The sequence below is a fragment of the Hydra viridissima genome, unplaced genomic scaffold, assembly GCF_058129835.1.
Source record: "Hydra viridissima isolate aposymbiotic clone 2 unplaced genomic scaffold, HvirCarnegie_v1 scaffold_12, whole genome shotgun sequence".
In the NCBI taxonomy this organism is placed as follows: Eukaryota; Metazoa; Cnidaria; class Hydrozoa; order Anthoathecata; family Hydridae; genus Hydra; species Hydra viridissima.
Genome location: NW_028324311.1, coordinates 6,979,077 through 6,997,724, shown reverse-complemented (window position 1 = coordinate 6,997,724; position 18,648 = coordinate 6,979,077). Strand labels below are relative to the sequence as shown.

The following is an 18,648-nucleotide window of genomic DNA, read 5'->3' as shown; positions in this document are numbered from 1 at the left end:
ATTCATACATTTAAACTCAATTGTTGAAGCTTTTCTGCTTTACATTTTATTATATTAACATTAAAGTATGGAAAATGGCAAAACTGAATTTACTAAGTATCCTTTTGTTTGAAATATGTTAGTTATATTTAATAGTTATGAGCTCTACTTCAAGTGATGAAGATGAAGAAGAAACTAGAAGAATAAGAGAATCAGTAAATGGATTTGAAATCAGTAAGCATTCATGTACTTTGAAATTGTAAATACTGTAGATGTTTTATATATTTACATTTGTAACATACTTATTTTAGGGCTGGAAAAAAAAACTTTGAAATCTGGCTTATTTTTCCATGCATCTGGCTGCATGAAAAATTATTAAGATTAATATTACTTGTATATTTTTAAAAAAGTTATCAGATGTTTCTGAGTGCTACTGAAAAATACTAAAACTATTAGTGAGGTGTTAAATCTGATTTAAACTTGTTTTTAAATTCTTTTTTTATTCTCTTTGCTGTCTCTTCTAATCTTATGGTATTTGTTGAAATGTTTCAGCTCTAACATAACTTGCATAAAATGAAGATAAAAGTTTAAAGATTGGTCCATTAGGAACTTTTATTATTAACATGAAAAAAACCTAAAGCTAGAATTGCAGAAGTATTCATCAATAGTAGGGTTGTAAAAAAATTTTTTTTTTAATTTCTTTTTTTTTTTACTATGAAATAAATATTTTTTTAGATTAAAAGTAGGCTAATATTTCATTATGCATTGATTCTAAATTGACTTTAAATGAAATGTTGGTGTAATTGAAAGTAAACAGATTTTCTGTTTGAACTTGTTTTTTTCTTACATTTTTACCAACTTTTTACATTAGTTGATATTTATAATTTGAAATCATAGAAGTAATAGTTTCAGTAAATAATAAAAATTAAAAACAAAATAGAAAACATCCTAAGGCCATAAGTTAAAGATAACATCCTAAGGTCATAAGTTAAAGTGGTTAAACTTAATATTTGGTTAATCAACTTCTGATTCAGTATTGTAGTCATTGGGCTCATCAGCCGCATGAGTCTGAAGATTCATTGTGAGAAGTTGATTTTCTAATAACATGTTAAAAAGTTCTCATATTTTGTGAGTCAGATATTTTATTTGTGTAATTATTTTAGTTTTTTGATGGAATAATAAAGGAGTGGTTCTTCCAGTTCTAAATCTAATATCAATATAATGACTCTTGTCCTCATAGAGGAGAAGTGACGTTTTTTAAACTACCTAGTAATTGCAGTTAATGTCATTGATCTGACTTTTTTTAGAGTTAATGTATGTGATGAAGCCAAAGCACTTTGAAGTCTCTTTGTTGTACTAGAGGATTAAGGTGGTTAATTGCAACTTGAGTCAACATCTTCAATATCAACATCAATAATACCCACATTGCACAGTGGGCCAGTAGGTGGACAAAATGGGAAAAGTTTTAGTTGTCTAATCTTGAAAACCTATTTAATTTTAGTATCTACATATATTAGGAGAAATCTATTGATAATTTATTTATATTAAATCCCTTAGTTACCAGGACTCTAAGCATTTGAATAGAGATTAAAAAAAAAAAATTATAAATAAGTAATTAACGGTGACATCAACGTTGTGTTATATTTCAATTACATTACGTTTTTACATTATTAGTACATGTTATTCTAGAGTATTTAGAGATAAGAAAAACCAATGTGTGAAATAAATTTGTCATAGCATGTTATCTCAGTTATACTTTGAAAATCACAGATTAAAAAAAAAAATTTCTTAAGAAACTTATTTTTTACCGCACAATAACTAATAATTACCACAATTTGCCATTTGTTGTCTTATATTTATTTGAGCTTTATGATGCTTCAATTGAGTTTTAACTGATTGCTCGTCCCGTTAAATCCCCGTTCAGATTTTATGTATGTTTTAACTTTAGCAACAACTCATTTTTACATCAACGCTGTTTTAACAGTATTTTACTTGCGCTAAGTGCACAATATTGGGGGCATGTATTAAAATGAGATTCACAATTCTTATGAGGTTAACTTTTTTTGGTTACTATGGATACCTTTGCATAGCATAGCAACAACATATTTTTGGTAGTTGTTAGTAATTTAATTACTAACACTGACAGTAATTTAATTACTTTTAATTTTAATTACTAACACTTGTAGTAACTTAATTACTAACAAGTATTAGTAGTCCAGGCGGCATATATATTATAACATTTTACTTTTAAATACAAAATACTTGTTACAATAATTATTTAGATATGGTTTTGTTAAACTTAGACATTCATAATTTTCTCCAAAAAAACAATCTTAGTATTTCAAAACAAAATATTACTGAAGATATATTAAAATTTCAGCCAAAATTTGCTGATTTTAAAGACGTTAATTTTAGACATGCTGTTCAACAATTTGTTTACTTGTATAAAAAAAAGTGGAAATCTGCAAACTATACTGTCAAAAATTTTGAAAAGAAGTTTGTGAACTGGCTTAATGAATATTTAATCGTCAGAAAAAAAGACAATGAACCAACTGCAAGTAGACGTGGTCGAAAACCAGTTGCATTTGATAATAGTTTTAATAAAACTAAAAAACGACGTGTATCTTGTTTAATTGAATCTCATTCATCCACTGAATTATTTTTTGCTGCTAATAAAAAATTTAGAGATGAATCTATTGTTATTGCTGCCAAGAACGTTTTAAATATTTCAAATACAGATAAAGCAACTAAATATTCAGCAGACGAAGCACTAGCTTTAATAATTGATGCAAGTCTGACAAAAGCATCCTATCAATTGATTAGAAGCGGAGCCTTGGAGAAAGAATATAACATCTACCCCCCTTACAATGATGTCAGAGATGCAAAATTGAAATGTTATCCTGCAAACATAACAGTGGAGGACTATTCAGCTTCAGTTCCTTTAAAAGATTTAATAATTCATACTTTGCAAAGAGTCTGTGCAGTTCAGGAACCTGTGCTAAGGCACTTGATATTGAACGACAAAGCAATAAAAACCATGACACTAACGTGTAAGGCTGGTTTTGATGGTGCTACTGGGCAAAGCATTTATAAACAAGTTTTATCAGAACCCGACATTAACAGAGATTTAAAGCGTGAAGAATCATTATTTGTTACTTGTCTAGTACCATTGGATTTGACTGGATTTAACAACAGCAACAAAAAGATGCCTATTTGAAGAAATTAAAAGTCATCCTCCACAGCCTATTGTAGACCCATAAGATTTGCATACAAAATGGAATCCAAGGAATCTGTGATTGAAGAAGATCAGTACATTAAAAGTGAGATAGAAAGCTTGGGTATGATTTTATTAGAGGTTTGCGGATCTTCTATTGAAGTGAATTGTATTATTGAACTTACAATGATTGATGGGAAGGTTCAAACAACATTATCTGAAAAAAATAACTCATACCAATGCTGTTCAGTGTGTGGTGTCTCTCCAAATAATATGAATAGTCTTGATATCCTTAATATAGATTATACTAACAGAGAGTTCAAGTATGGTCTTTCCAGTCTTCATGCATGGATTCGATTTTTTGAGATGGTATTACAAATTGCATATAAAAAAGAAACAAGAAAGTGGCAAGCAAGATCTAAAGAACACAAAGAAAAGGCATCTGTAGCTAAACAAAAGATTCAGACTGATTTTATGAACAAAATGGGACTTGTTGTTGATTTCCCTAAAAGTGGTGGTTCTGGAACAAGCAATGATGGCAATACCTCAAGGCGTGCTTTTGCAGCATATGAACAAACAGCTGAAATTCTGGGTATTGATCAAAACCTTATATTCAGATTTTACATTATCTTGGTAATGCTCTCTTCAAGATATGAAAGCCTAAAGTTCAAGGATTATTGTTTTGACACTTTTAGACTATTTGTGTCCCTTTATCCATGGTATTACATGGCTCAATCAGTTCACAAAGTATTGATACATGGACATGACATAATTAAAAGCCATACATTACCCATCGGACTTATGTCAGAGGAAACTCAAGAGGCTAGAAATAAAGGCTTTAAATCTTATTGCGAAAATTTCAGCCAAAAAACATCCAGAAAAGCAACAAATACTGATCTTATCAATAGACTCCTATTTTCCAGTGATCCTGTTATTTTATCACTGCGTAAATCAACATCACACCAAAAAATTCATAAAGCATTTCCTTCAGATGTTTTACAATTACTTAAACAATCTTCAAACGTTATTATTGTTTTATAATTTTTTGATGTAATTTAAAATTGATAATGTTTTCTTGCACTATTTTTTGCTTTTATTATTCCTAAAACATTATTTACCTAAATACTCAATTTTTATTCAATATAAGTGGGTCAAAAATCCAATAAAATATTCAAATATCAATTTACCACTTTGTAACTAAGGAAAGTATCCGGTAACTAAGCAATATAAGTATCCATAACAACTTAATTTAAAAAATTATCACTTTTGTAAGAAGTATGATCTCATATTGATACTCATACCAAATTTAGTGAATATAGTACTTGTAAAATATCTGCAGATAACAAAAGTAGGTTGTTGCTAAGCAAAATAAAGGTATCCATAGCAACAAAATAAAAAAATATTACCTTCATAAAAAGCGCAGACATCATATTAGTACTCATACTAATTTTAGTGAATATAGCTCTAATATTAAATTAGTTACGAATTTTGTCCAGTAAAAGTGCATTCTGGCCCACTGTGCATTGTGTACTTGATTGCTAGATTGAGATTCATGCAACTCCTCTCATACACTTTCAGACTTGCTCTTTGTATTTTCCTCATTCAAATATTTATATTTGATGCTGTCATCACATTGCTTGCAATTTGTAATGTGTACCTACATCACAAATTGCGAGCAAAATTGTGATGACAGCATCAAATATAAATACACAAGTACCATTATTTGCAATATCAACACATCAAAAGTTATATTTCATGCAAGCCCCTTTTTTACCTTTTATTTAATTAAAAAGCTTAGTTACACTGCTTTTTGGTATCTCTGAAACTAGTTATTTAGTATTTCTTCAACATATGATCCCTGCTTTTAAGTAAAGAAATGAACTTAATATGGTATTAAAGAATTACTCAAGTATTCAATTATAATATGGTCTATGTGACTATGTATGCAATAAATGTAAGATTGTAGAAATGTAATCATTTCTACTGAAACTGAACCAAGTAATGTAATCTAGTAGAAATGTATTACATATGGATAAGCCTGTAGAATCAAATACTGTTAGTAACATTCTCTGAGTTGCTTTTAAGTTTTAATATTTTATAACTTTATAGGTATTTATTCATTTAATTATCAATAGCTTAACACAATCCCAGACATCCTATCAGAAGAGTCTGAAGAGAAAAACTGTTTACAAAAAATGGCCTAAACAAGGCTGACAGCCGAACTGTGACCAGTTATATTCCTGTCTTCAACATGTATATCCCTGGTCCACACTTGGTCTGCACATTACAGCTCAGTATAAGAATGAGCTGTTATGTTTACAGTCTTCAAGGTATAGTTGATAGTACTATATTGTTTAATTTTTTTTTTTATATAATATTCTGATCTGTCTACTGTATTTTGGAAAACAAATGAAGATAAATATCTCAATAATTCTTACAAAGTGTGTACTTTTTTATTTTTTAACTCTGATCATTAGCTAAGGATTTAAAATCTTAATTCTATTTGTAATTGGTGTATTAATTAAAAACAGTGATGAAGCCAGTATTTGATTTAGTATTTTCTTTCTCCTTTTCCTGCTTTTTCAAAATGTTAAACTCAGGATCACTTTTAGGAGAGTTCTGAGATGCAAAACCCATAGAACTACTAGGTTCAGTGACAAGAAATTCTTTAGCTGAGTTACTGATATAACCAACCAACTGAACAGTTTATTCATTTCTCTTCTCTTTTCTTTATCTATTATTATCTATTTCTTTTCCATTATTAGTTTTTTTCGCTGGAGTCTGAGATCTTTCGTCTAGTTTGAAAATACCGCTTTAACCCAGGAGAATTTGACTGGCTTCATAGTTAATATTACAGCTTAGATTTTAAAATACTTAAAATGATGTCAGTCAGACTAAAAAAAAATTTTATGCCCTGAAAAAATATGTAAACATTTCTGGTAGTGGACAGAAAAAATTTGTAAATCTTCTAAAAGATATCAAATCAACCAATCATTTTGTTTGTTGACTTCAACATTTTCACATATTTATTTTTCAGACTTTCTTAATTTTTATGATTTGATCTCTTTTTCCTTCTGTTTAAGAGGTGGCCTTCTTTCATTGTCTTCTTACTTTGAAATGCATCTAAACTGTAATTTAAAACTCAAATTAATTATTGTGTTAATAAATTTTATATATATATATATTTAACTTTGTTCATTTATGATAAAAAGAACAGCATTGTGCAATTATAATTATAATTTGTAGACTAAATAAAAAATCACCATTACTTTCATGGAATTACTTTGTTTATTTTTTATTATGATATTTTAATTATAAAGAGCAAATTCAGCAGTACTCAGAAACCTCCCACAAAATGCTGTTATATTAAAAAGTGCATCTAATAATCAGAAGAGCAATATTTAATGCAACTATCATTTTTGAGAAATTTGTATGATAGTGTTTCCTGTTCTAATGTATTTATGCAAATATATAATTGTTTTTTTTTTCTGATCCAAATTTTATTTAAACTCTGCTTTAAGACTCGATTTCCCATCTACAAAAGTATAATTGATACCTGATGAATAAACACATCATGTAGTATTTATGTTTTTAAAAATTTTTACAGTGAAACAGCTATCAGAACTGGTAGGAAAAACACCTGCTACAAAGAGTGTTCAAATGGGAAAAAGCAAAAGGTCTTTTTATTGGCATTATTGTTTACATCTTTTAGGACATCATTATGTAAATGTTTGTTAAAATCTATATTAAGCTTAAATTAATGTTTCTTACTTGATCAACTGGAATTCTAAATTTAACTGCCTGCACTAAGAAATTTAAAGTACTTTTTTGGTAAATGTAATTAACAAGTACTATATTAAGTTAACAAAATTTTGCAATTTGCTTGATAAACAAATTACTAATTTCAAGCCAAACATTTTGGCTCTTAACACTTACAACTTTGAGCCAGAAACATGCAGACATGAGATATAATAAAATACATAAAATATACACATAAAAAAAAAACATTTGTACTTTTTTATGCATTGAATTTAAACCAGGTTTAAAAAAGTTTTTTATCATAATGAAAAATCTTACTCTTAATACAAAAGCATAGTTTTTTAATGCTTTAATTTTTTTTTTTGGTTTGATTTTATCCATCCCTTTAAGTTATGAAACAAAGAAACCAATTTTAGTTTGTATTTGTAATGATCATCATCTCTCTTTAAGATGCAGTTATAATGCATTTGCTATAAATATGTATTTTTTTAACATTTAAAAATGACAGAGCTTCAAAAGATGATATGGCTGATTTGAATGTTTTAAAAATAACACCTGAGTTTCAAAAGTTTGCGTCTACAAAGTTGTCCGATTATTTAGATGAGTAAGCTGCTTAATTTGTTTAAACTTTTTATTCGCGTTTTTCATTTTTTGAAAGAAGTGCATTTATTTTTTGAGACTAATATGCATTCTAATAAATAGGCAGCCTTCATACTCTTTTTTTAATAAATTTTTCTTACTTTGTTTTATTGATATATACTTTTGTATATTTACACTATTTAATTTTTCTTTGTTGAAGTAATTCACTCTTTCAATAATGATTTTTACTTTTTTAAGTATGATTTTAGAATTTTCTTGCTTTTGATTTTTTGTATTCTTACAGGATTTTGAAGGAGAAGAAAATAGATTCGCAAGCATGTAAGGTATTTTTTATTGTGTTTTTTTTTTTAGTTTTATTGAATGTAATTTTTTTCATCAATTTAAAAATTGTTTTTAAATTTTAAATTTTTTTAAAATCTTAGCCTTTGTGCCTGTTCAAAATGGAAAAAAAGAAGGTAAAATACTTTTGGTAGATTTTTTTTGTTGATTAATTTTAGGAACAGAGTAAGTTTGATTTAAACTTACTCAGTTTCTAAAATTGATAAACAAAGAAACAAAGTGGTATAAAATACACCAATTTAACTACATATGAATCAATTGGTGTTTTAAAAACCTTGTTTTACAAATTTTCTTATGGAAAGAAAGAGTTGGTTTTAGTAATTAAGTTTCTTTTTTTTATTTTACTTTATATTTGTAAACTTTTTACTTAAAACGTTAATATCATCATCAGTATACTTTCATACTCAAGCAAAGATGTTTTTATACTTTCGTGCTCAAGATGTTTTTAATATTTTTAAAAACTGTTAAGAGAAATTTTCCCATCAATTTTCCTGATAAATTTAGCAAAAATTCTTTTGTAGTTTGCTTTCATTTTAACTAAAAATTTTGCTGACCAAAATTTACATAACTTTTTTTGTTGCTACTAAATTAAATATTGCATCTCGTTCAAACAAAATGTATAATATACATATTAAACTTCAACTTTCTTATCACATTAACCTTGAAGTAAAATTTTTAAAATTTTCAGTTTTTTAACAAAACTGGATCCTAAATTTAAAATTCAAGTTTTATTCTTGTTAATTTTCACTTTGCTTAAAATCATGCATAAAACTAAAGGGTTTGAAAGCTTTTAACTTTTGGTTTGAAGGGTTTTAAATCTTTAAGTATCAAGTTTTTTCATTAGTTGTTTTAAAATTCCAAATTATGTGTTGCCTATTATCTTCTTAAAATAAAATATTAATAATGATTGCTGTTTATAACAAAATCATTTTAATGGTTTTAAAGCCTAAAAATGTAACTGAAAAAATGTTTTTTTTTTTTTAAGGTATTCATCTTTATTCCCATTCAAAGTTGATTCCTGATGACTTTGATGAAAATTGTGTTAAGGTAAAACCAAAAAGAACGAAAAAGAAATATTCAAGCAGGTATTCATTTTTACTCCAAATAAGAAATATTTAGATGTTGCAGGTAAAGGCTGGGTTCTTATAAAAAAAAATTCCGTTCTTAATATTAGAGCACATACAAGTGTATTATAGTAGCTTACAGGATTTAAACTTAAATGTTAAGTTTTAATTGCATGCTGTTTTTCCTGTGTTTTGATTATTTTTGCATAGCATTACTTGCCAGCCTGTAAAAGAATTATTATTAATTTAATGAACTTTAGTCATGCAGGGCGTACAGAAACTCATAAGAAATCTTTTTAAAAATGCTCTATTGTGATGAATCATAGAGCTAAGCTTACAAATATTGGAGAACAGTAGGTATTTTTTGTTTATAAAATCTTTTGTAAAGCTTCTCTAAATGTGTCAAAAACAATTGATAAAAAAGCTATAAATGAGCTGATTTTCTCAGGAATGAAGCCTGCAAGCAATTTGGCATCTGTTTAAAGACTGAAAAATGTAAGAACAAGACATCATCTGGTCATTGGTTCAATAAAAGACTGCGAAGGTCAAAAGGTTACTCAACATTCTAAAAGTAGAAAAAATTATATAAGTCTTAAAAAGGCTGAAGATGTCTTAAAAAATATCAGCCATACTTTTTCAAATGAAACATCCTGTAGCAGTTATGATTTTTAGCCCTTTTGCTTCAGATGGAAAAAATGCCTCCAGTATTTTTTTCTAGTGGCTTAATTAAATCTGATTTCAACATATATATATTGTAAAAAAGATTCCTGGGTGAGGTCCAAGATCAGTCCAGACATAAAGGTTGTGTTCCACCAGGATGGGGCTTCTGCTTAACTGCCAAAAAAAGTTCAAAAATGGTTGTCAACTAACATGCCTGGGTTCTGGTCAAAGGAAAAGTGACCTCCAAGCAGCCTTGACCTGAATCTCTTAGGCTATGCCATATGGGTCAACATTGAGCCCATATTGAGGATATATTGAATGATTGTCTTGCTAAAGGATAAATTAATATATTTTATTTATATAATTCAATCCATTTTAATTATGCTTTTAAGCAGTAGACTTGATTTTTTAAGTCAAAGTTTTTTCTTACGAGTTTCAGCACACCCTGTATTTATGTTGATTTATTTAACTTATTTTACAATTGTGAACAAACTTTGTCAAGATACATTGATTTACTTACTTTTTTGTGTCAACTTATTTTAGATTTCTACTTCAGTAAATGACTATTTAATAAGTATTCATTACATTTAGTTCAAAAAATGAATTCATCATTTAATGGGTAGCTGTTATATTTAATTAAGCTCCTAGAAGATAATTCACATTTATTATCAAATTACTATCCAAAAGAGTGTAATCAGGCCAGAAATCCAAGTCATTGAATGTTGATCTGTTTTCAAAGTTTGTAATGAGTTAACCTCTGACAGTCTCAAGCCCTAACTTCCCAAAAGCCATCTTGATATCATCAGTAACAATTTCAGATTCTAAAAAAATCAGAAGAACTGCAGAAATAAAAAGCCCAGGTGTCATTGTCAAAACTATTACATCTATATGATAAGGACAGTATTCAAATCCAAACATATCCCGCACCATTAGTGCTTATTGAGGTAGTTCTCAAACTGGACCTTAAAAAGTTTAAAATGAAAAAATAAACATAGGCATAGTATAAATTATAGGTAAAAGATCATCACTAAAGACTTTGATGCAAGAATTTAATTGTTTTAAACTGTTACTAAATTTTATATTTTTTATTTTTCTTTAAAGTGATGACGACGAATCTTTTAAAAGATTCCGCTCAGTTGCAGTTACTGTCGAGAGTATTATGGAAGGGGCATGTGATTATGCTAAAAAAGGTAGTTTGTTGATATTTCTTAACTAATTTAAGACTAAACAGGAAAAACTACAGCTGTCCAATTTACATCCTGAAAGTTGAAATGTCACTGACTATAAACCAGTGATAACCAATAATATCCATAATATAAGCATGTAAAAAAACGTTAGATAAGCGTTTTTCAGTTTTTTACTTTGATTTACTCATATACTATTTTTTTCAAAAGTATTAAAAGTGGACAACTGTTGGTCTTCCCCTGTACTCTTCTTTTTTTTTTTTTTTTCTTGTCTTTATCTTTAGGACCCATCATTTCAAATGGTATGAATCATTTAAACAAAATCACCAATCAATACCTAACTCTGTTTATTTACAGAATTGGGTATTGATTGGTGATTTTGTTTATAAGAGTTCAAAGTCAAAACAAATTGACTTGCAGTTTGAAAAGTATTTATGTGTGACTGAAACAATCTGACAGACTCTTGAAACTTTATGCAAATTGCTTTGTAAAATAATCAAGTTTTTTTGAACTTCATTCGTCGTTGAAATCGTATATTGGCGAACATGCAATTTTTCCAAATTGAGTTAATTACATTATCCTGTGTTTATTTATATCCTTTGGTTGCCAGGATACTTGCTGCAACTTGACAAAGCATGTTTTTGGCTTTAAAATTAAGTTTAAAGTTTATAATAATTTATAAAAATCCTGAGCAGTTCAAACGAAAAAGGCTAAATTGCAAACTGTAACACAAGCTCCTTTGATTGGTCAATAAAAAATGAAGCCCAATTAGTTAAATATGCTAAGTAAAGAAAAGTTTTACCTCCTGAAATAACATAATATAAAATGTAAGAGTTAAGTAAAACCAATTATATCCAGAAGTAGTAACTTTTTATTTGGGGTGAATTTTTTTTACATTTCTGTCAATGGAAAATAAGTTTGTAGTAATTATGAGATTTAGCAGTAAATACTCCTTTGCAATTTCACACATTAAACACAATAATATAACTTTATAGCTATTTCTTGTTATAGAACATTATTGAATGTAATTTTAGATAGTGTATTGATATTCTTTATATTATTAATTTGTCAGTTTTTACAAATATTATTAATCTTTATTGAAGTGTTCACCGTTTTTTTTCTACTGGATATTTTACATAAAAATACACGTAAAAAAAAGAATTATAAAATTTGTATGTATTCCAGACGAGAAGTCGCCAATAACGAAGGAGGGGAAGAAAAAGAAGAGCAATAAATCAGCATCGAGAGTTACTTAACAGCAAATAAAAACCTGTTTTAAAATATGAAAATACACAACACTTAAGTGTTATGAATTTAATTCTTATTTTACTTTGGTATAGAAATTTGAATAAGAATTATATATTGCAGTGTAAACGTCGTACTGGATAATTTATTAAGATTATTTTCTTTTAAGAAAATGTAAACTGGTATTTTATGTTTCTTTTTAAACGCTGGTCCTGAGTTTTTCACCAGAAGGAGAAATTGGATAGATTAATGATATAATGCAGGCCTACACTTGAACTAAAGTAATTTGGGTAAAGTTCTTTTCCAAGGACTTCAATATCATTTTCGTTCTATGAACTTTTTATAATTTCCCGAAGATGTGATGTTGATCTTGGACCTTTGCTTGGATTTTTCAATCTTGATAATGGAACGACTCAATCGAATTTTTTAGATTTTAGGTAGTGTGGCCACTCCTTATAATTTGGCGTTCGTTTTCTCATTCTTCGTTTTTCTTTTTTTTTTTTTTTTCTTTTTTTTTTCTTTTGTACAAAATTTTTTTGTTTCTTTTGTACAAAAACTTTTTGAATAGTAATTTGAGTCATCTTCATGAAATACAAATCCTCTTATAATTAAAAGTGTTCCTTTACGACAGGCCCCAAAAAAAAGTTTTCTAATTTTTGTGCTTCCTAGCTCTAGCAAATTTTTTCACTTTACTTTGTAAGGGTTACAGAGGTTTTTTATAGCGGCTATTCACCTTTTTACATGTGTACTTTAATAGTCGCAATACATTAGGGCTTATTCAGACTTTCTGTAATTTCTGATCCAGTCAATCCTCGAATTCGAATGGTCTATTGAAACCTTATTTTCATATTTGTGCTCATGCGAGGTCTTGAAAAAGGATGAGTTTTGAAAAAAAAACTTGGACAGTTTATCAGTCATTTCAAAGAAAATAACATTAACAGATATTCAGCAAACTATATAATACTTATTTTAATCCAAACATCCGGATTTGTTTAAAGGATTTTCTTAACAGTGAATAAGGTGGATGCAGTGAAAATAAAGTGCATGCAGTGAAAATAAAGTTCATGCAGTGAAAATCAACCCGGTTATTATAATTTTTGAGAAAATGTCAAGTTTTAAGTTTCAACGAATTTATCAAATCCATGACTTGTTTTTTATAGTTAAGTATTTGGGACGCGCAAAACGTTTGGGAAAACGGTTAAACTTTTGCCATTGCTCTTTCAAAGTTTCAGTTTTAAAATTATATTTTGGCTTTAAAATACGTACGAAGATACTTTTGCAGCATAAAATTTTTTTACGTTTTCACAAAGTTCGTAGTGTGAAGGCGAAAGTTTTATAACATCGACCCCTGGGGTAAATCTTATAAAACGTCTTCGTAACGCCTACGAATTTCGTGACAACGCAAATGTTACCATACTATGAAATATCTGTGTGATTAAAAAAAACCACGAAATATCTTCCTGATTATAAAAGAAAATCACAGATTCAAAAAGTTTTAAATGAAATCGTTTTTATTCAAAAAAAATTATTAATTTATGCATTTTAATTTAGTTCATATTTTAATAAAAAAAATTTTTTTTTACTGACAGAGATTCTCAGTTTTATTTTATGAAAATCGTTAAAGATATATAAACATATACATACATATATATATATATATATATATATATATATATATATATATATATATATATATATATATATATATATATGTATATATGTATATATATATATATATATATATATATATATATATATTCTTTATCATGTAGATTTTTTTAAATTTTCTCTTTCATATTATGGTTCACAAAATCAGGAATAGTTTTAATAATTTAAACAAAAGATCACCTATCTATCAGCTTTCAAATGATTTATTATGAAGTGTTTACATATATATATTACATAATAAATGGTTTCAAACCACATCAACTTTATCAACATTGGTAAAAGGGTTGCGCAAATGGAAAAATGATTAGTGCTAGATAATGGAATTGGAAACTTCAGATTAAATAATATTAGGAGTTTTAATATAATTAATTGTAAAAAATATTCTTGCATTGTTAAAAAAAAAATTAATTTAAATTGATGCCAAACCAAAACGAACAAGTAAAAGTTTGTTGTGGTTTGTGGTTGTGGTTTTTAGCTGAAAACGCAGACTAAAGACTGCGTTTTTAGTTTAAAATTGCATTCCCAAAGTTTGACGTTTTTAAAATTTGAATTCGTGGTGATCAGCTTAATCATTTAGAAATAGTAACCATTGTTTTGAGAACTTCAAATATTTTATCAAATATTATTGTATACATTAAAAAACATTTACTACAATGCAAATATATAAGCAAATATTACTTATCTAGTATATGTTTGTCTATGTTAAATATTTCGTCGGTTTTAAATTAAAACTCACTTTAGTTCTCTGGCGGGAAAAAAAAAATCATTTTAGAAAAAAATTTAGCGTATATCTCAAGCTTGTTTCTAAATTAGTGGGAAAAATCATTAGGTTCTATAATTTAAATGGCTGAAAGAGTATTTAAATACATTTTTCTCTGAAAGTTGAAATTTCACTGACTATAAACTAGTGATAACCAGTAATATCCATAATATTAGCATATAAAAAAATGTTCGATGAATATTTTCAGTTTTTTACTTTGATTTACTCATATTTATTTAAGTTGTGTTTTTTATTGTTGTAAGTTAGTATTTCGAAATATTTTAAAACAAATCCTCGGTGTTCCACTTTTTGAAAAAAATTTTAATGTCAACCAGCCGGTACGGAAGTGAATTCTTGGTTTTTTTTTTAAAAAAACAACAAAAATAATGGTTCGACAACCAGATCTATTTACAGAAAATCTTTTAAGCTTTTTAAATTTTATGTTTTATTTTCCTCTAAACCATTTTCCTTTTAGATGATTTTTAACATGAGTTACGTTAAAATGAAAACTTAGTGAGAAATGTTTGATTTGCTTAAAAATGTTATCTAATCCGGGCCAAAAAATTATTTTACGCGTTTTAAAATAGAACAAGAAAAAAGTCTTGTTAACGAATATTTCTTTCTCCAACATTTTAAGAATACTTACGCTGGAACATGTGCTTTGTTTAAATTTATGGCGTTTCAAATTTGGGGAAAAAAAGAAAAAAAAAAATTATTACGATTAGAAAGGTGGTATGATCAAAAAATGTGGTACGATAAGAGCTATAAATTAATTATTTATGAATCTCGACGCATTTGCCTTAAATGTGGTGAGATGGATCGCAGGTATCCTGTGCGTAAAAAGATTTTTTTGAATATTTTACTATTTAATGGTATCTTTAAAAGTTTCTGATTTTAGTAAAGATTTTTTCCTCGCTGTTTTTTTTTTTTTTTTTATTTTTAGTTTTTTTTTTAAGTTAATAAAAGAACTTTGATTACAAGTTTTACTAGTTTTTTTTCTGTAATTTTTTATTGCAAACGAAACTTAATTTACATTGGTGATTCCCTTGATATTCTGTATTGTACGATAAAAAATCACGAGCCAAAGAAATTTTGTAATGGTTTCTATTAAGATAGTTAAAGAGGATTACTGTAAATTATAAATAATAATGTTATTTATATTTTTTTAAACTTATCTATAGTTTATAGGGCTTGCTATCGAAAATAGATAAGTTAGATTTTATTGAATTTTTTTACTAAAAAGATAATTTTACGGAAAACATTTTTTACTGAAGTTATTGTTTTTAGGCACATTGATAAAAACCAGGTTGCCTTTAATAGATGTCACCTGATAAATATCGTGATAGTAGATTTTTTTAAAAAGAACCGAGTGTTTTGCTGTTAAGGGGGTTGTATATATGTATACTTTTTAATACTTAATAATTTTAGTAAAATATATTTGACCAAAAAAAACAGGCTTTTTATTCTAAAAATATAAAAATGGAAATTCAAGGCATTGAAATGTATATACCAATATTTTGTGCTTTGGTATTTATTTTGAAATTAAAGTTATGCCCTCGTCGTTTACCCTTTACTTTGGAATTCAAGGCCGCTTATTTAAATGCGAAACGTTCCAGCAGATCTCCTTCCATTTCGTCTAACTAACTCTGGCGACGTCTCGACTGAATAGATATTCAGAAACTAAGGTGAGATTATTTCCGTTTTTGAATTACCCTTGGTTTTTTTTTTTTGGTATATTGATCGATTTAATCTTTCGCCTGTCTTTGTGTTTAATCTCATTTAACGGGTGCTTAATGAGAATAATACTTTTTAAAACAACTATTAAAAAACCTAATTTTTTTTTTTTTTTTTTTTGTATTCTTATTAAATTTTGTTAGAATTAGTAGTTATTACTTTAATCGCAAATATCAAAATCATCTAACGGGCTTGTTGTAATTCCCCTCTCCTCCTCCCCCTCATAATATTTTATTTCACTCGTTATTTTTTATAAAATTTTTCTTTATAGCTTTATTATACTTTAGATTTCCTTTTCTGTGTTCTACCAAATCTAATCTTTTCTTATTTTTCTTTCAGTACCATGGCAAACATTCAAATAAACAGTGATAATATTGAATATACATCTGAAAATATAATCAGTAAATACGTTTACCAAACAACAAGTGTAAATGTTGAAAAGAGTCGAATCTCTGTAACACCAGTTGATTTTAATATCACATTCAAAACTAAAAGAAATGTATCAAAACTTGGTGTTATGCTTGTGGGTTGGGGAGGAAACAATGGAAGCACATTTACTGGTGCACATCTTGCAAACAAACATAAAATTTCTTGGGTGACTAAATCTGGTGTGAAGCACCCTAACTGGTATGGATCAGTCCTCCAATCTTCAACAGTTAGTCTTGGATTTAGCCAAAATGGAGAAATATATGTACCTATGAGAGACATGCTTCCTATGGTTGATCCAAACAATTTGATAATTGATGGTTGGGATATTTCATCATTAAATCTTGCTGAATCTATGAAGCGTGCTGAGGTCTTTGATTATGATCTTCAGAGGCAGCTAATTCCCTATATGGAAGGCTTAAAACCAAGAGCTGCAATTCATAGACCTGATTTTGTTGCTGCAAATCAGTCTGATCGTGCTGACAATGTAGTAATGCTTGATCATGCAGCGGATCAGCTTGCATCAATAAGAAATGATATCAAAGATTTTAAAAGCAAGAATGATGTTGACACTGTTATTGTGTTGTGGACAGCTAATACAGAGCGTTTCTGTGACATTATACCTGGTATTCATGACAATGCAGAAAATTTGATTAATAGCATTAAAAGAAACGAAGCTGAGATTTCTTCTTCCACACTTTATGCTGTAGCCAGTATTTTAGAGGGTTGCTCATATATCAATGGGTCACCACAAAATACTTTTGTACCAGGGGTAATTGAGCTTGCTGAACAGCACAATGTCTTTTTGGGAGGTGATGACTTTAAGTCAGGACAAACAAAAATAAAATCAGTACTTGTAGACTTCTTGGTGAGTGCTGGAATTAAACCAGTATCTATTGTCAGCTACAACCATCTTGGAAACAATGATGGGAAAAATTTGTCTGCTCCAAAACAATTTCGTTCCAAAGAAATATCCAAGAGTAATGTTGTAGATGATATGGTTGAATCAAATGATATTCTTTACAGTAAAGATGAAAAGCCAGATCATGTTGTTGTTATTAAGTATGTTCCAACAGTTGGAGATAGTAAGCGTGCAATGGATGAGTATATATCTGAAATAATGATGCATGGTACAAACACAATTGCAATTCATAATACATGTGAAGATTCATTGTTGGCTACACCAATTATTTTGGACTTGGTTCTTCTTACTGAACTCTGTCAGCGTGTTCAAATAAAAGTTGGACCTGATGGTGAATATCAAAACTTTAACACTATTCTGTCATTATTAAGCTATTTACTGAAAGCTCCTTTGGTACCCAAAGATACACCTCTAGTTAATGCCTTGTTTAAACAGAGAGCTGCTATTGAAAATATCATGCGTGCTATGTTGTCACTTCCAGCTCAAAATCATATGTTATTAGAATACAAATTGGCAGACATGAGTGTGTTTCAGAAAGATCTGCAAATGCAAAACATTCATACAAAAGAAAAAAATAGTGGAACTGTGAAACATGGACTATCTAAAAATAAACTCGAAAATGGAATTTATGCACCTGTGCTAAAGAGTATTATTCATTGAGTTCTTTGAGAGAAAAAAAAACTGGATGTATCTTTATGAATTCATATTTTTATTTCTTTGTGTTACATATGTGCTTTTTCAGATTCTTTAAATGAAACTTGTCTTATATAAATAAATTCTAATGGGTGGTAAACCCCATCTTTTTATTTTTCTATTTTATTTCAAGTATTTTATTTGCTTTTTATAATTCCATCAACAGAAATAATGAGCACTAAACTTAGCTCCTTCAATAGTTCAGTTTATTTGGCGATATTATAATTTATAATTATATATTTATAATTTAAAGTAAGATGAGTTTGATGCCTTATGTTTTTGTTTCAGACTAAATGGGGGTAAATTTTTCGGCTAGACAAACTTTGTTTTCTATTGAAATTTTTACTCACGCCTTCCTGCGAAGCTACCTATGTAACTGGAACTGAATAAATATTTTCATG

General features: G+C 28.1%; 4 protein-coding genes across 11 annotated transcripts; all 4 read left to right on the top strand.

Moving 5' to 3' along the window:
* Positions 1-40: 40 nt before the first annotated feature.
* LOC149881016 (uncharacterized) lies at positions 41-12,227 on the top strand. 8 transcript variants are annotated; one of them, XR_016446017.1, is made up of 10 exons: positions 97-213; positions 1,287-1,348; positions 5,329-5,523; positions 6,801-6,870; positions 7,461-7,556; positions 7,836-7,875; positions 7,975-8,007; positions 8,877-8,976; positions 10,717-10,805; positions 11,985-12,227. XR_016446017.1 is itself a non-coding variant. In XM_090069833.1 (10 exons), the coding sequence occupies exons 3-10, from the start codon at positions 5,445-5,447 to the stop codon at positions 12,053-12,055; spliced, it is 573 nt and encodes a 190-aa protein (XP_089925959.1). In that variant the 5' UTR covers positions 97-213; positions 1,287-1,348; positions 5,329-5,444; the 3' UTR covers positions 12,056-12,227. The 8 variants fall into 8 exon arrangements, 4 of the variants coding, with proteins under 4 accessions (XP_089925958.1, XP_089925957.1, XP_089925960.1 ...); XM_090069833.1 differs by having other exon boundaries at positions 7,836-7,870; XR_016446014.1 differs by lacking the exon at positions 1,287-1,348 and having other exon boundaries at positions 95-213.
* LOC149881018 (uncharacterized) lies at positions 2,264-3,196 on the top strand. Its single transcript, XM_090069830.1, has one exon. The coding sequence runs from the start codon at positions 2,264-2,266 to the stop codon at positions 3,194-3,196; it is 933 nt and encodes a 310-aa protein (XP_089925956.1).
* Positions 3,254-4,335, top strand: LOC149881017 (uncharacterized). Its single transcript, XM_090069828.1, has one exon. The coding sequence runs from the start codon at positions 3,254-3,256 to the stop codon at positions 4,232-4,234; it is 981 nt and encodes a 326-aa protein (XP_089925954.1). The 3' UTR covers positions 4,235-4,335.
* Positions 12,228-15,265: 3,038 nt separating the features above from the next.
* Positions 15,266-18,347, top strand: LOC145194464 (inositol-3-phosphate synthase-like). The gene is made up of 2 exons (XM_080072117.2): positions 15,266-16,157; positions 16,546-18,347. The coding sequence occupies exon 2, from the start codon at positions 16,550-16,552 to the stop codon at positions 18,212-18,214; it is 1,665 nt and encodes a 554-aa protein (XP_079928243.2). The 5' UTR covers positions 15,266-16,157; positions 16,546-16,549; the 3' UTR covers positions 18,215-18,347.
* The last annotated feature ends 301 nt before the right edge of the window (positions 18,348-18,648 follow it).

Bases quoted from the DNA above. Each gene is read 5' to 3' on its own strand.
- LOC149881018 (XM_090069830.1), top strand. From the start codon at position 2,264: ATGGTTTTGTTAAACTTAGACATTCATAATTTTCTCCAAAAAAACAAT.
- LOC149881017 (XM_090069828.1), top strand. From the start codon at position 3,254: ATGGAATCCAAGGAATCTGTGATTGAAGAAGATCAGTACATTAAAAGT.
- LOC149881016 (XM_090069831.1), top strand. From the start codon at position 5,445: ATGTATATCCCTGGTCCACACTTGGTCTGCACATTACAGCTCAGTATA. The intron at 5,524-6,800 runs GTATAGTTGATA...AAATTTTTACAG, and splicing joins TTATGTTTACAGTCTTCAAG to TGAAACAGCTATCAGAACTG. The intron at 7,871-7,974 runs GTAAGGTATTTT...TTAAAATCTTAG, and splicing joins GAAAATAGATTCGCAAGCAT to CCTTTGTGCCTGTTCAAAAT.
- LOC145194464 (XM_080072117.2), top strand. From the start codon at position 16,550: ATGGCAAACATTCAAATAAACAGTGATAATATTGAATATACATCTGAA.